Here is a 17683-nt window from a genome sequence, read left to right as displayed (position 1 = left end):
TTGGGGTTGTATTGCAGCCAGTGGCAAAGGCAACACAAGTCATCACGAGTAGAAGGGAAAATGGATTCAATAAAATTTCAGCAAATTGTGGATGCTACCTTGATGCCATCTGTGAAAAAGCTGAAGTTAAAGAGAGGATGGCTTCTACAAATGGATAATGATCCTAAACACACCTCAAAATCCACGGTGGATTATATCAAGAGGCGTAAACTGAAAGTTTTGCCATGGCCTTTACAATCTCCTGACCTCAACATAATTGAAAATCTATGGATAGATCTTAAAAGACCAGTGCGTGACAGACAGCCCAGAAATCTCAAAGAACTGGAAGACTTTTGAAGGACGAATGGGCAAAGAATCCTCAAACAAGAATTGAAGGACTCTTGGTGGGCTACAAGAAGCGTTTCCAAGCTGTGATACTTTCCAAAGGGGGCAGTACAAAGTATTAACTCTGCAGGGTGCCCAAACTTTTGCAGACGCCATCTTTTTGTTTTATGTTATTTTGAAAGTGTAAATGATTGAAATAAAATCTAACTTTTTGTGACATATAATACGACTGTCTAATATGTCATTTGATGACTTTTGGAGATTTTTTCCATCTTTTCTTGGCTTCTTTATGCACATTAATACAAACTTTCAAAACCGATTTGTAAGTTTGAACACTTTTGGAGTTTTGCTTTGGGTTGTTTTTGTGCAAAAGAAAAGAGAACTTTGGAGTTTCTTTTGCTGTCCAGTCCTTGTGTTCTACTTATCCACTGGATTGTCAATATGCACAGATGTTTTCTCCACTTCTTATATCATTTCCTTCTTTCACATTTTGTGACACTGTGATGATTGATTGTAAATTTCAACAAGTCAGAGCCCCAGTTCACAACATGCATTTAAGTGAAAATGGCTAATTTCGAACATTGATTATTAATTATTTACTAATTAGTCAAACCTTAAAAGTCCACTTACTATCTTTGCCACCACATGGACTGTGTATGGAATACACTGGTCTTTAATCACATGATAACAGGTGGACGTAAATAAGGATGGTCTATGATATGACTCCTGAATCATTCTCCTGCTCAAAGTGCTTTAATATTGGGTCAACCTTTTACTCTTCCAGTATTTATTATTTCTTCCCCTGTCAATATGGAAGGCTCCTTCGCAGATAATTTTACCTTGTTTTAACCTGTAGCCATTCACACAAACTACATGTCTGGGATAATGGGTAATGTTTTGTTTTTCCAGCCTGCCTGATGATTACAGATGTGGGAAATCCTTAGGGCCGGTGGAATCTCTTCAGGAACATCCTCAGCAGTCAGGGAAGATTTTGATTGGCTACAGCCGGGGCCTGGTGGTCCTATGGGATCTGAGCACCCGTCATACAGAACAGCTATTCTTGGGCAAGCAGGTACAGATTTTTTTACTGACAATGTTCTGTGATGAATCTGTCATACTGCTGCAATGAATACCAACAAAAGTGACAAGAGTGTGTGTCTGTGTGTGTGTCTGTGTGTGTCTCTGTCTGTCTTGCAGCAGCTGGAGGGTCTGGTGTGGGAACGCTCTGGAAACTTATTTGTCAGTTCCCACAACGATGGGGGCTACTCCGTGTGGGCTGTTACTAATGGCAACATCTACAATCACCAGCCAGTGTCCTCCACCATCCCATATGGTGAGAAATGCATATACTGCATACAGAGACAACAGACATTAGCACCTATTTGTGTTTCCCAGCTAATGTCTGATTGGGGCATGTTTGAGCACCTCATCCAGGTCTAATGGAGGTGGTGGTCTTGTCCACAAAGACCAATGTCCAACGACTGACAATGTTTTTATTAGCCTTAGCCCTTTTCACATAGAGATTCCAAAATAGCGCCGCAATGACTCTTTTATTTCTGGTTTGGTTATTAACATAGAACCAAGCAAAGGCGACAATTGCGCCCCAGGGTGGGATTTCACATGGCATGTCGGCATTCCGGGAGCAAAACGCAACAGCTTCAGCAACTAGTGTGTGTGAGCTGATCCCCTTGTTAATCAACCACAACAAACCAAACCTACAAACCTTCAACTTTATGCATTATTGGAGCACAATTGTCAGTAGAAAGAAGGCTACTCAGGATGCGGCTTTGTCACTTTTGGAGTTGCCTGTGGGTTGACTCGCGCATCGTACTGCAAGTAGTCCTGCCATGCTGGCTGTCCTTTTCTCACAGATGTCTGTTTGGCTGTGTTACAGCTCTGTGACAACCTATGTTGCTGGCTTGAAGTGCAGCAATTCTGTTCCCCCATTCCATCTTTGTAACTTTCACACAGATAGGGAGGCGGCTTAAAGGCGCCTAAAAAAACGTGTTGAACCAACTGTATGAAAGGGGCTCATTAGTGCTGGGATAATGTGACTCGTTATTATGGTGAGAATTTGGATCAGAGTAACACTTTTTCTCACTCAAATCCTATTTTTCTTTCTGTTGCCCTTGCTCTGACTAAAAATGCTTTGTGGAGTTTTTAAAAAAAATTAGTCTGATAAATGTCTCTGTAATGTTCTTTAAAAACTTTTACTGTTCATGATTGTCTGTCACAGGTCCATTCCCCTGCAAGGCCATCAACAAGATCTTGTGGAGAACAACACAGACAGGGTGTGTGACTTATTTTGTGACGTATTTTTGATTCCTGCAGTCAGACCGGACATTTTGGATCACAGTGCCAGTAAATCTTTATTCCTGTCTTTTTGTTTCATTAAGTGTAAGACAATTTTTTTTGTTTCCTTTTGATGACTGATGAAATTGACATTAACAAATATATTTTCTGTGTGCCCTGCTCCAGTTCTCCAGTATTGTTATACAGCGGCGGGATGCCCAGGGCCAGCTACGGTGACCGCCACTGTCTGACCATTCAACAAGACAAAGACCACGTTACTTTTGACTTCACATCCCGAGTCATCGACTTCTTCACTGTCCACAGCATAGATCCAGAGAAAGGTCAGGACTGGCTAGCACCAAGGGCTATATCTTTTAGGAGTTGGGGGGGAACCCCAATGATTCACAAATAAAACTGTCTATACTTTACTGATGACAGCAACTACATCATATGTTTCCAGAAAAACAGAGCAATGTACTCCTTTACAAATGTCAGTTTGATTGATTGACATGCAATGTGCATTCCTTATGAGAAAACCATTTGTTTTTAAAAATGTCTCATGATAAATTGTCTTTAGAAGTTTATTATTCAACTTTTTTGACTTTTTTCTGTTAAAGAAGGAAAAGAAAATCGCAATACTCAATACTATTAAATTGCAATACTTCTAGAATCGCAGTAAATGAAAATCGGATCATAAATCAATGTATTGCGAAAGAATCGAATCAGGACAAAAGCATATTGTCCCAGCCCTAGTATCTATAGATTTACTTTCTATTTTGATTCAAGAATCTGCTTTAAGTTTCTCTTTCAGCGGAGTTTCAGGTTCACTTTCATGTTGTATCAAAAGTTATAGAATCCAAATGTTTCATATTCTGTCTTTTCTTAGAGTTTGATGAGCCGTCTGCGTTGGTAGTGTTACTGGAAGAGGAGCTGGTCGTGATTGACCTCCAGACCCCCGGGTGGCCCTCTATGCCCACCCCCTACCTGGCTCCTCTCCACTCTTCAGCCATCACCTGCTCCTTCCACATCTCCAGCGTCCCTCCCAAACTCTGGGAGCGGCTAGTCAACGCTGGCAAAGCACAGCAGGGCCGGCAACACGCACACGGGGTGAGAAGCACACTGCGATCTGCAAAGCACAGTTTGAAATGTCTTATGTGGCTGTCAGTACTCACGCAATTACAGTATGTCCTAAAACAATTAACACAAGTAAATAAAACACAAAAAATGGGTCATGTACACTGAACAAAATTACAATCCAATACAGTAAAACTGCATATTTTAGAGTGACCTTTTATTTTGGCCAGCCTAAGGCACACCTGTGCAATCAGCATCTTATTATGCCACACCTGTGAGGTGGATGGATTGTCTCTGCAAAGGAGAAGTGCTTACTAACCATAGACCGTATATGTCACTAACACAGATTTGTGTTTGTTTTTTTGTGTACATAGGAAAAGTCTTAGATCTTTGATCTTTGTTCAGCTCATGAAAAACGGGGACAAAAACATAAGTGTTGCGTTTATAATTTTGTTCAGTGTATATACTTAACAATAAGCCGATACATTTACATGTCAGTTTGTTCAGAATATCATTAATAAGCCCATTATCTGATCATGTTTGAAATCTGAAATCTTTAGTTGAAAGAAAATACATTTAATAATGTTTCGCCTCTATGACTTCAAAAGTGACAAAACAGTTTTCAGAATGTCCGACTTCTTTTTATACAACATTTTCCATGTTTCCATCTTTAGTTCTTTCAGATACACTGGCTAGTGAACATTGTTAATAAGTTTATCAGACATTATTTCAGCATCATCAAAAAAAAAAAAAAACACTGGACAGATTTCTATCAGGACCTACATTTATTTTCCATGTAGTAGAAGCGATACCTGCTCAGTCAAATGTAGTGGTAGCAACTTCTTTTGATTCTGTGTAACTGGTGGACTGCTGTGGCTGTTGGCGGGACAGTATGAACAACAAGATTATTCAGTAAATTGGTTTATTCATGGGCGTAGGGATTTTTAGTTACAGGAAATCCAAGATGCCTGTAAACAGCTTAACCTTTAGCTACCTTTACCTAACCTTAGCTTAACAAAGTACGGCCAGTAGCCAGGCTCCAGCCATCAACACCAATCGGTTTACATACTTTGTACGTACAAACCAGCATGCTCACAGATTCAAGTTACACAGTTTAATTTGGATTTCTGCTAAATGGCAGGTCAAGTGTCATATGGAGGCTCAACTGCTGCCACTGATCATGAGTGGAGAGCAACATAAATGGGTAGTAAGGGCAGTGGAATTATATATGTTTATAGTAAGGATGTTAAAGTTAAATGGGTGGTATTACTCATGGTGCTTGTATATCTGAGCTCAGAGGCTGGCACCTAAATAGCTTTGAGGAAGCTTGCTGATAGTGTGTTAACTTTAAGAGCAGCTTAAAACAGTTTAAGGCTTTGCGAAGGCTTTGTAGCTTAGATCAGCTGTTAGATCAGTGGCAGAGATTACACAGGTGCACACACACACACACACACACACACACACACAGCTGGTGTACTCGTAATCATCGCTGTCTGTCTGTGCTAGGCCAGACCGGAGAGACTGGTCACTAAAACCGATGGAACTCAACAAAGCTGAGTTTTGTGTGTTTCTGTGTACACGCTCTCATCCAAATGGGAATGCCTCTGTGTCAAGGCCAGTACATTTTGAGCTGGAGTTTATAAGAAAAATGGAAAGGGTTAGCGAATGTGTTGTTCAATGTGTGAGTTGTGTCTTTTTAAACTTTTTAATATGATGGAGTTCTAACTTTTCTCCAATCTCTGTCTGTCTGTTCAGAGTTGGCCCATTTGTGGAGGTAAAAACCTGGCTCCTCCACCCAAACAGCAAGAGCTGCTATTGACAGGGTACACACACACGCGCACACACACACACACGGACATTTTTTAACCAAACCATTTATCAATGAATCCATGAAATGTCAGATTATTCAATAATGAAAATAATCATTAGTTGCAGCCCTATCTGAAACTTAACAAAACTGTTTTGTCTCATTCTACATCTAAATCTTTGATCTGAACTGACCACAAACATTCATTTCATGCACAACAATGTCAAAATGCCCTCCTGAAGCCCTCCTCCTCCTTCCTCTATGGCAGCCTCTCTACTATAAGTCTCTGCCAAATGCCAGGACAACCCCCCCACTCCAACCTCCTCTCATACATACTCAGCAAAACGTGCATTAATCTGTCTCTCACACAGTAGGAGTTCCATTAGAATCCCCTCTCACATGGGAGTCGTGTCTTGGCAAAACAAGGAATAGGAGAAGTTGGTCTCACACGCACACATGTACACACACATGCGCGCAGTCACAGGCTGCACCCACAGGTTGATCCACTTTTCTCACAAGACACAAATCTGGCACAAACGTGCTGCTTTCTAGTAAATGTAAGTGACTAAAAGCTGCATGTTTTTCAATGTCTTTTCTGATGTGAACCACATGAATGTCCTGCATAAAACTGGATCTACATGTGACTTGTCCTGACAATGAAATTAGTCAGCATTGCAATTGCAACAAGTAAATCCTGACATGATGTTGTTGACTGCAGATGTTTGGCAGAGCTACCATTAACATGGGGCCTTATGAGACTACAGCATGTAAATGAAACATAACAGGTGGATTGATTGAAGTTCAGGGAGGCACCACAGTTTGTGAAATATCTTTACTACATTTAATGGATTATCATTACGTTTTAGTACATACATTAATGTTCCTCCAAGGATAAATTGTGTTAAATTTCTCTTTTTTTCCCCATACTTTTGTTCTTTTATTGCAACCTCTCTAGCTGGAGGTGGGCAATATATTAGAAACAACTAAGGTTCTATGGATGGTTCCTATGCTGTGCAGGTTATAAAGCCTATTGATGCACATTTTGTAATTATGGGATATGTAAATAATATTGACTTAACTTAATTTGACCTTTTTCTTATAATGCAATATAATTTAAAAACCACAAACTACATCCTTAGAATGACCATACTGTAGTGTTTAATCCACACCTCATTATTTCAGTCTAAACAAAAATGGACCATTATAAAGATTGTACAGGATTTATTTTAGGGTTTTTGCAATGGATCAATGAATGTGGTTATGTGTACTTAAAACCTAAAGTGGCAACCATGTGTCTTTATGAGCAGTCCAGAGAATTGAGGACTGCTCATAAATACTCAGAACTCAGAAATGAGAAGCTATTTAGACACACACACCTGCACATTCTGATTTGTACTGAAAATCATTTGTGTTTTATAGGCATGAGGACGGCACTGTGCGTTTCTGGGATGCATCAGGTGTTGCTCTTACTCCGATGTACAAACTCAGCACAGCCAATGTCTTCCACACCGACTGTGACCCGTGCGACGATCCTCAGGACGCTAGCGATGACCCCGACATGCAGCAGGAGGAGGAATGGCCTCCCTTCAGGAAGGTGAGAACTGAAGAGGCGAGCATCACAAGATAGGGAAATAAAGTAAAAATAAGGGAGTTAGAGATTACACGCAGGGTCTTATTTTACAGGCTGTGGGAGTTAAAGCAATCTGTGTATTACACAACACAGTCCTCTCACACTACATCTGTGGCCTGATTTTCTCATCTAATTGTTTTCATGTGTTTGGTTCTCAGACAGGACCCACCCCATTGTTCCTGTTATTAAAACTTGACTCTGAAGGAACCACTGTCTGATTTAGTTTTAATGGCCTGTTTTCTGTGCAGAATTACTTTTAAATGAACTGATTCAGCATCGGAAGGAAGAATTCCATCTGGAGCAAATCTGACGGAGTAGTTCGGCTTTGGTAGATGCTGACGGGAAATGGAGATGGGTCAGGAAGCAAAACACTCAATGAATATTTAAATCAACTGGATCTACAGTTGGAAAGGTTCCTCAGTGTTTGGGCGGATGACCAAGATTTCCCTTTTTATATTTCCTTTTAGTAGGGCTCAGTAGGTAGCTGTAACCAACAGCTTGTCATCATGTGTTAAGAACCGGATAGCAGAAATGGTTTATGAAAGAGACAAACAGATTTTGAGAGATTCATTTAACAGTGACACATACAATTTGTCTTTGGCCTGTTGTCTCTTCTTTTCTTCCTATTCACTCTTTTGCTCCCCCTACCTTTCCTAGTGTATCCTGTGGTAACAAAGCTGCATGTTCAGGAATGTGGCCCTCATATGGGATGAAGAGCCTTTCCCTTTTTTTCTCCTATGTAATGAATTCCAGACTCTTTCTTTCTTTCTTTCTCTCTGTGTGTGTTTTGTGTGTGTGTGGTGGTGGTGTGTGTGGTTTGTGTGTGTGTGTGTGGTGTGTGGTGTGGTTGTTGTGTTGTGTGTGGTGTGTGTGTGTGTGTTGTGGTGTGTGTGTGTGTGTGTGTGTGTGTGGGTGTGTGTGTTGTGTGTGTGTGTGGTGTGTGTGTGTGGTGTTGTGGTGTGTGTGTGTTGGTGGTGTGGTGTGTGTGGTGTGTGTGTGTTGTGTGGTGTGTGTGTGTTTGTGTGTGTGTGTGTCATTGGAACTCCTACTGTGTGCAGAGACAGATTAATGCACCTTGATGAGTAGGGGGGGGGGTTGTCCTGGCATTTGCCAGAGATTAATAGTAGAGAGGCTGCTGTAGAGGAAGGAGGAGAGCTTCAGGAGGGCAGTTTGACATTGTTATGCCTGAACTGAATTTCTTTGTGGCTGCAACTAATTATTATTTTCATTATTGATAAATCTGCTGATGACTTTAATGATTTGGTACAATAATATCCATCCCAGTTTCTCAAAGTCACAGGTGATGTTGGTAAAAAATCTCTGGTTTTGTCAGTAAGATTTTCAGTAAAGAAAGAACACTGAGAAACTACTAGCTCCAAATATCACTCAGCCTGTGTAGGGTATTGTTAGCATTTATCTTGCTAATTCAGGCCTACATGCGTGTGTTTGTGTGTAGGTGGGCTGTTTTGACCCGTACAGCGACGACCCCAGACTGGGCATCCAGAAGATCAGTCTGTGCAAATACAGCAACAAGCTGGTGGTGGCTGGAACTGCTGGACAGGTAAATCATACACACACTACAAACGCATGCAAAAGTAATTAGCTCTGTCATACATCATCTTGTGTCGTTTCTAGGGGACAAAATACGGGAAGTTATTTTTCTGAAGACCATTTTTATATTTTTAAATGTGGCTAAAACCCACCAAACACCATGGGCCCTGTTTTGCACCCAGCGCAATTGACTTTGCACACTGATGCATGTATCGTTCCTATTTTACCCCCCGACGCGCAGCTGAATTTTCCCGTCAGTAAATTAGGGAAAAGAGGAGGCGTGTTCAGGTGCAAATGTCCCCTGGTGCTATTTTGCAGTTTACAAAAACAATTCCGCCACAGACCAGGAAAAACCTAGTCTAAAGTCAGTGGTGCGTTATTCAGATGCTATTTTAGGGGCTCTCATCTACACAGACGCAGCAGTCCCCATTTTGGCAAACCAAACATAATTACACACACATTACTGAAAATGCGTTTCAGGTGTTTGGATAGGTCAGAGACACTTTACAGTACAGGGCCCTAAGTGTTTTTAGACATTTAAGGATGTTTGAATATCATTTGAAAATATGCGTTTAAATAGAGATAATAGTATCATTTTTGCAGGGAGGTTTGTACTATAAACATTTCAAAGTAAAAGTTTAAGTTTATTTTATTTTCAAGAAGGGACAGTGTACTGTATATTAGAAACATTTGGAAGAATTTAAATATCCAGGATTATCAAGTATCAAGTAGGATCAAGTCTAATTTCCATCCTTAGTCCTGACAGGTTAGTGGTACCTATAAGTGAAGTTAAATAAATAAAACAAATCAGAGTAAAATATCACAACAAAAAATTACATAAATTACAGATCAACAACAGAGGACAAAATACAAATTATCCTAGCTAATGACAACATTCAATTTGTATGGAATATTGTCATTAAGATATTAAATGGTGAGATACCATATAGACACCAGCCACACACTTTGGCACAACATAATAATGCAGGTTAATACCATACACACTTTGCCAGTTGATGATGAAGACCAAACTATCTATCTGCAATTTACTGTATTATTTGCTTAACAACTGTTAATTTTCTGATGCCAAAAATGAGACGATTTGACTAAAAAGTTCATATGGGATGAAGAGCCTATTATTTCTTCTATTTTTATTGTTGTATTTTCTCTGGATGAGATGAAGCTAGCTGATTAACTTGGCAGCCAGAGAGTTGCAGCTGCAGTCACACAAGCGGTCTTACACTTCCCAGCTGCTCAGCTGGGATGGGCATAGCTGATCTAAGTCAAAGTATTTTATTTTTAACGACTACAAACTACTTGAACGTTTGTGCTCCCCACAATAAATAGTGTTGGGCCCAAACAAGTAAAATCAACATACTGACAGCTTTGCTAATGAACAGTAGCTTTAGTAGGGGGGTGGAAATTGTAACACAATAGGAAAAAAGTGTCCACATTGAATGTGGAGCATGTGCTCAATACATTTCGTGACAATCTCCTCTTGTGGAAATTCTGGTTTGATAGTGGTGCACAAGGAAAGGTTAGGGCATCTATAATCTTCTGGAGACCATGGATATGGATGAATACCATAAATATTAATTCCACATAAAATACGGTTATTTCTATGGACAGAAAAACATTCAGTACATAAAGTATTACTTCGCTACTTCCTGGAAAGTGAATTGTCAGGCTCTGCTGCACGTAAAAGGTGTGTACTTTAATTTAAACTAGCTATTCTTTAAACAGTCTGTTATTAACTGGTTTTACAATAGCACCACTTTCCCTTACTGCTGTCTTTAAAATGAGAGGGATTGGGTTTTACTTTTTGGAGAAGAGGAGCTCTTTAATGTGCTAATAATTTAACAAAACTGTGTCAAACAACACAAGTGTGTATCTGTAATTGTCAGCTAGGTTCAATTGTCAGACAGGCTCCAGAATAATCACACTAACCTCTGCTACAGGTTAGTGTCTTGGAAACTTACTGATGGACACTGACATAACTAAGAAATGGAAACTTAACCATGAAGTTTCTTTACTTCTGCTTTCTCTCCAGGTGATTGTTCTGGGTCTGAGTGACGAGCGTTCGGACCACTTGGTTGACGTGTCGGTGGTTGATCTACTGCAGGACAGGGAGGGCTTCACCTGGAAGGGCCATGAGAGGCTGGAGCCGCGCCTTAAACCCGCCCCCTTCCCTCCCGGCTTTCAGCCACTGGTGCTGGTGCAGTGCCTGCCCCCGGCCTCTGTTACGGCGGTGGCTCTGCACGCCGAGTGGAACCTGATCTCCTTCGGGACGAGTCATGGATTTGGCCTGTTTGACTACCACAGACGAAACGCTGTGCTCGCCAGGTTAAGGACAAACACTCACACAGCTCACGTCATGATTGTGTTTTTATTTCTGTTCATGTCTTTGCTTCTGTTCAGATTACATTACTGGTCATTCACATTCAGTGAATAAGACAAACGCACTACAATCTACAGCAGTCCCTCACAATCTTGACAGTGTAAATGCAAGCTGAAAACAACATGCATCACATTAGGGGCAAAGCCAGTAAAAACAAAACCAGGTGAGGCAAGCTGACAAATTCACTACTGCTCTTCATGTTCTCCTAGATGTACCCTGCACCCTAATGACTCCTTGGCGATGGAGGGCCCCCTGTCCCGAGTCAAGTCCTTGAAGAAGTCCTTACGACAGAGCTTCAGACGCATCCGTAAGAGCAGGGTGTCGGGGAAGAAACGCACCATCACCACCACACCGACCAGCAAGGTAAATGAATGTCATCTTGGTAGAAAGAGGGCCATACACATCATACAGACTGAATACAATTCTGCATTTTGTGACTGCCGTGTGCAGGTCCAGGAGGCCAACGCTGCTCTGGCAGAGCAGGAGGACGTGGCTCCGATACAGCGAAGGATTGAGCCCCGGTCAGCAGACGACTCGCTGTCTGGGGTGGTGCGGTGTCTCTGCTTCGCTGACACCTTTCTACGTGACGGTGTGTTTACTTACTCGCTAAGATTATGGACAGAATGTGGAACTCTGACTATACTGTAACATTGTTTTTTCTTTTTTTCTTAAAAAAATTGTTGGGAAAGTTAAATGTTGAGCTAACCAGTGGCGGAACAACTTAAAAGAAACATCATTTCCACAGCACTAACTGTATGTGCTGTATTTCCGTATCGACCAGGAACACACCATGGCCCCACACTATGGGCGGGAACCAACTCAGGCAGTGTGTATGCCTACGCTCTGGAGGTGCCCGGCGTCGGTTTGGGGCGTGTGTGTGAGCGGGGCGGAGCGGGCGAGAGCAGTGTGTGTGTGGAGGCATTGTTGGGGAAAGAGATCCAGCTGATGCACAGGGCCCCCGTGGTGTCGATATCTGTGTTGGACGGCCGGGGGAAACCGTTACCGGACCCTTACGAAGCCTCCCAGGACCTCTCCATCGCACCGGAAATGACCAACGCTCACTCTGTCCTCATCGCCTCGGAGGAACAGCTAAAGGTAAAGGCTGGAAAAGACACCTGTGTTATAATGCATTAAAAAGCAGGTTTGCATTTGTCCAGTCAGTCAGCAGGTGTGTTTTTCTTCATTTCATAAGGATCAACTATTCAAAGACAGTTCAATTCCTTTGATTTTTTTCCCATTTATTTTACATACATTGACAAACCCTACCACATAATTTCAAAATCACCATACAACGTTCAGACTGGGCTTATTAAACCATGAAAAGGGGCTGGCTGACAAGGAGAAAATCAGATGTAACAATAATTTTGACCAAATACCTCAATGTCGATACCGCAACGAGCAATAAATGATAACTTCAGAAATCTACATCACTTTACTGTAATGTACCCTTTTAAACCAGGACAACACTACATGTAAGCCATTTATAATATTTCGATACCCAGCATCTAAGATATCGATTTAATATTGATATATTGCCCAGCCCTGAAAGACCGATGATGGTACAGTTTAAAATACTGGCTGTCGTCCTGCTATGCTCTCTGTTTGTAGGTGTTCTCCCTCCCCAAGGTGAGCGCTAAGACCAAGTTCAAGCTGACGGCGCACGAAGGCTGTCGGGTGAGGAAGGTGGCCCTGGTGGTGTTTAACTCCACAGTTCAGGAAGACTACAGCGAGCACACACTGGTCTGTCTGACCAACCTGGGCGACATGCACCTCTTCAACATACCTGGCCTGCGACCACAGGTGGGGTTTGTGTGTGTGTGTGTGCGTGTGTGCGTGCGTGTGTGCGTTGGAAAAGTCTAATTTAGACACTAGGACAGTTTTTGTGTGTATTGTGTGTTTTCTTTTACTGAATTATTAATGATGCACTGGTTATTATTATGCATATTTTTGTGTGTCTTTAGGTGCGCTACGACTGCATCCGCAAAGAAGACATCAGCGGCATTGCATCATGTGTCTTCACCAAGAACGGACAGGGTGAGGAAAATACGCTTGATTATTGTTCTTTTCTTCAGGCGCTGAAAGTTGCAAGAACATTGCATTATGATGATGACTTTCACATTCGCAAAACTGTGCAAAAAAAAAAAAGTAAAAGGGTCATTTCACGCATATTACACCCAAAGATATTTTTCCACTTGCCTCATTAGTATCTAGTCATGCGGATAGTTTTATCGGCCAAGGATCTGAGATAAATGCTCTTGAGAGTTCTGCCTCTACCCGAATACAGTGTAGGTGAATGGAAATGTGTTTTTGGTTCTTAAGATGGAAAAATGACATCAGCCTGTCTTTCCAGATATATTGTACCAGACAAACTGTACACTTCACTGTGGGCAGTTTTCACAGTTTCTGTTTTTACTGTAAAGTTTTTTTCAAATGAATCACAAGTTGAATGTGGTAACGGTCTTATCGTTGTCTGGTTGCTTTTCTCCGCAGGGTTTTACTTGATCTCTCCCTCAGAGTACGAGAGGTTCTCTCTGTCTGCCAAGGTCCTCACTGAGCCGCTCTGCTCTGTTCAGCTGGACCGACCGCTAGAGCCCACCCCTGCCAGGTGACTCACACACGGACGCTAAAATGTAGTCCTCGGAAGGATCTTTTGTTTTGACTATTTATGTTATGCTATTTATAGGTAGCATCCTCTATCACAATATATGTAATATTATAAAATATCAATGTGTATTACACAGCTTTGTGGAATACTTGATTCTGATTGGTCAGCTACGGCATTCTACAGTCTGCTATTCAAAAATGACAGACCGTTGCTATGGGCACAGTTCTGATCACAGACTCTGGATTATTGATTTCTTAAGTAGCTGGATAATAAGCGGGATGATGTAGAGCGAGCAGGTCATTGGTGCAAATTGAACTCCGACAGGGTGACACAGGATTTAAGTCCTGCCTTTCCGCAGTTTGCAACAATGACCTGCTCAATCTACATTATCCCTTACATTTTATAATGTCATATTTTTTTGAGAAAAAATATCAATAACTTGTTAATGGATAAAATTGTCAGGCTGCCTGTTGTCTAATCCCATTAAAAGTACCTGACGTACCAAGTCACTTCATCACATTCATGCACAAATTGTAAAAAACACAATGGACAGGGACACAGGGACACACTAGTAAGGACTCTTTGTGGTCCCTGGACCCCACATTGGAAAGCACTAAACCTACTGTTTGTAATGCTCTCTCTTGGGCTGCCATCGCACTCAGCTGCATGTGAAATTATACTTTCACTGTTATTGCTTTATTATTATTATTGTATATCTACTTCCAAAGTAAATGGTGTGTGCTCATGTGTCTTTTCAGCGATGGTATGACGCCGCAGGCCAACGGAACCCACAAGAACCAAATGGGTCAGGCTGAGGGTACGTCTACACACACACACACACACACAAACTCCTTTTTGTTAGTTCTCTCCCCCTGTCTGTTCTCACTCTTCATCACCCTCCACTCTCTGAGCCCCTTAAACTCCGAGCAGGGGTTCCCCTCCGGTCTCCATGGTAACCATTCAGTATGCCCCAGCACCTCCCTCTCTGGCAGGACATGATGGTTGTTGTGGAGACCAGAGTGGGGTTTGTTTATGTCTTAGTGGGCCTTTAACCGGACGCTGAGATTTTAATACCTGTCCATGTAGTCAACAGAGAAGACTCCATTTAGAAAAATTGTAAGCAGTATTGCACCATTGAATGTTTACAAGAGAAAACAGATTTAAAAGACACTTCTCTTTGTGATGATGAGAATGTAGAGGCTTTTGAGAAGAAGGCAGAATGCATGCAAAAAAGAACTAACTTTAATAAAAAACGTGTTTGGCTCACAGCCTCAGCCAGTGTTACAAAATGAACAAAGCAAGCAGTTTAAAACATAATAATGCAGATTTCACTTAGAGTCTCTGTTTTCATTCTTTCATTCATCTTTTTTAAATGTAAGCACATTGTTGGGGTGTCATTGTTTCTGAGTCTGTTGTCTAACTAAATGTTGATCAAGTTGTTTTTTAACTGCTTGCTTAAATTGTATTCAATGCCGGTAGAGTCCTCCAGCAACACACACCACTATCAGTCACCCAGACGTAGAAACATGCTTCATGGGTTTCTCCCTCACAGGGCAAACAGAAGAACCTCCCAGCTCCCTGTCCTCTCCCATCCTGGACACCCCACTGGACTCCCCCCTCAGCTTTGCTGACCTCACCCTCGACTCGACCGGGGAAATCACTGTGGAGGACGTCAGGGATTTTCTAACGTAGGCACACCCATTTACATGTGCACCTACCCACAGCTTGCACGGTCTAAAAAAGTGTTTTTAAAAAGACAATAATTTATCATGTGCTTTGTGTATCTGCCGTGCAGCACTGTGGACGAGGCAGAGAATAACCTGAAGAACATTAAAGAGGAGGAGGGACGCTCGGCCGGCATCCTCATTAACTGAACAGGTGAGAAACGTGTGCACAAACGCATCAGTACGAGCAAATGCACGAGCTCGCACTTGCTTAGAGGAAACTCTGGGTATGAAAGTACACACACACACACACACACACACACACACACACACCTGTTTCTAATGGAGCTGGTCAAGAGTGTGCAGACTTCAAAGAGTTGTTCTGTCTGAGCGCTGCATTCCAATAACAAACCCTCCTCTCTGTTCTCCCTCCACCCGGTGTCTTGGAGGAGTCAGAGGAGCAGGAATCTTTTCCATCAAGGCCCACTGGACAGACGTGTGCTTTCTAAGAGCGTTCCATACTGTAGCTTAGGGTATTTCTCTTCACTGTCTCCGTACTGTACTTGGAGATGGCCCAGGGTTAATTTGTGAAGCCTCTTTATTCACGGCACCAGTTTAAATTCAGTTATGTCCTACGTCTTATTTCATTGATCCACTTTAACAATCCAATCAGATCACAGCTTTTATTCAGCTGTTATCAGCGCATCTTATAAGTTGACTTTATAGTGTTATGTATTATCTTTTCCAATTAAAGACATAGAGAAAAAAGTTGGAAAGCTATTCTTTTGTCTACAACAAAGAGATAATCATCCTAGCTGAAGCGTGTGCACTAATTGCACTCATCCATTCAGGTGTATTACTGTCTGCATTTCCATAATCAGGAGGTGATGGTTGCTGAAGCCTCCCTGCTCTGTCTGTTGGTTAACAAGGCTCTCTGTCATCTTTTAAGCTCTCTGCTTCCCTCTGGTGGTGCGACTTGAAAATATAGACAATACTTGAAAAAAATCATAGTATAGTATGTGAAACTGCATATTCTGTACTTCAATCACTTTATTTTATATGTAAAATATTCCATTGTATTTGTCAATTATATATACATTTTTAGTAGTTTATATTGGTGTGTTAATTTGGCCACCTTTTTTTCATTATCAATTAATCTGTTGCTCATCTTTTGAGTCCATTTTTTTTTTTTTTTATCTATAAAATTTACAATCATGTAAAAGTAGAACTTTTCACAATTAATGCTTTTTTGCTTATCTAATTGTTCTTGATGTGTTACAGGGACTGGGATGGACCGGATTTCATTGCTGGACCACAACCATCCCCCATCATCCCACTGTGGAGCCCCCAGCCAACACTCTGCACTCTCCTGTTAGCCTGGCACAAACTGGGAGGAAAGCCTTTCATACGGACAAAGAATACAGCATTCAAGACTCATGTTGTTTGTTCCTCCCACTTGAAGAACTCCATCTTCTTATATAGCCACTTTGGAAACATGACCTTGCCTCCCACATGGAACTAGAGACAGCCTACCTAGCACAGTGTGGCGCCTGGATGGACCTGGGACTAACGATTCTGATTTCAACCACTAAAAACGGAACTTTCTGTCATCCATCTTGACGCTCTGTGTGGTCATTCCTCCTTGGCCTTTCTTCCCGTGGTGAGCCGATGGTTATGAAGCGTTCTCCAGGCGTAATGACTGCGGCTCAGCCTTCGAGGAAAGGGCTGTTGACGTCCCGCAGAGGAGACTTACCAGTGACGTTTCTGTGTTTTTATTTTTCTATCCACAGGTTTTTGGGCGTGCTTGGATCGGTCTGAGGTTTCTCCCCAGTTGGAACTGGAATCGGCGCTCAGTCATGCTCTTGTTGATTCCTTGTGCACACTAGTGGATGTGTCGGATTGTTTTGCACGCTGCTTAACACCACCACAGCCCTGTGAATGAGCCGTGTTTATGAAATCAGGATATCCAGCAGAGACTGAAGGGGATTATTGTGAAGTTCAAGAAGGAAATGAAGTATTTTGAATATTTGAGTATTAAAGGCTGTACGATTTGTATTTTTCCCCTCTGCCATTAGGTGCAGTTGAATTGCTGCACCCAGTGTCCTATGTGAGCCGTGGTGGTGCAGGGATCAACTGTTTTTAAATGTGTGAGCCGAAATGTACACTCAAGCACATCACCACCGAGGTTTTGAGAAGCTCTCAGTCTACTCCTTTGGTATTGAAGAACAAAGTACTTGGAAAATGAAGATGTTTTGTAATACAAATAATGACGTTCTATTACATATGTTTTGTATGGCTTTCGGAGAAAGTAAAGATATTTTACGGACAAAAAGAAGGA

At 41.8% G+C, this 17683-nt stretch overlaps 1 protein-coding gene across 2 annotated transcripts in view; it reads left to right on the top strand.

Annotated features, from left to right (window-relative positions):
• Nucleotides 1-17683, top strand: part of llgl1 (LLGL scribble cell polarity complex component 1) — a 36372-nt gene that overhangs the window by 18015 nt on the left and 674 nt on the right. The window contains exons 6-24 of one of the 2 annotated variants that reach the window (XM_032536490.1): nucleotides 1234-1396; nucleotides 1522-1657; nucleotides 2561-2615; nucleotides 2803-2957; nucleotides 3503-3723; nucleotides 5446-5513; nucleotides 6917-7091; nucleotides 8584-8688; nucleotides 10729-11021; nucleotides 11286-11439; nucleotides 11527-11665; nucleotides 11858-12171; nucleotides 12685-12876; nucleotides 13038-13110; nucleotides 13567-13681; nucleotides 14440-14498; nucleotides 15234-15369; nucleotides 15477-15559; nucleotides 16627-17683. The exon at nucleotides 16627-17683 is cut by the window's right edge and continues 674 nt beyond it. In XM_032536490.1, coding sequence (XP_032392381.1) covers nucleotides 1234-1396; nucleotides 1522-1657; nucleotides 2561-2615; nucleotides 2803-2957; nucleotides 3503-3723; nucleotides 5446-5513; nucleotides 6917-7091; nucleotides 8584-8688; nucleotides 10729-11021; nucleotides 11286-11439; nucleotides 11527-11665; nucleotides 11858-12171; nucleotides 12685-12876; nucleotides 13038-13110; nucleotides 13567-13681; nucleotides 14440-14498; nucleotides 15234-15369; nucleotides 15477-15555 — 2632 coding nt within the window. In that variant the 3' untranslated portion in view covers nucleotides 15556-15559; nucleotides 16627-17683. Of the gene's footprint in view, nucleotides 1-1233; nucleotides 1397-1521; nucleotides 1658-2560; nucleotides 2616-2802; nucleotides 2958-3502; nucleotides 3724-5445; nucleotides 5514-6916; nucleotides 7092-8583; nucleotides 8689-10728; nucleotides 11022-11285; nucleotides 11666-11857; nucleotides 12172-12684; nucleotides 12877-13037; nucleotides 13111-13566; nucleotides 13682-14439; nucleotides 14499-15233; nucleotides 15370-15476; nucleotides 15560-16626 lie in introns of both variants that reach the window. The other variant, XM_032536489.1, reaches the window with a different exon arrangement.

The sequence above is a fragment of the Etheostoma spectabile genome, chromosome 15, assembly GCF_008692095.1.
Source record: "Etheostoma spectabile isolate EspeVRDwgs_2016 chromosome 15, UIUC_Espe_1.0, whole genome shotgun sequence".
In the NCBI taxonomy this organism is placed as follows: domain Eukaryota; kingdom Metazoa; phylum Chordata; class Actinopteri; order Perciformes; family Percidae; genus Etheostoma; species Etheostoma spectabile.
This window is presented reverse-complemented; position numbering and strand designations above follow the sequence as displayed.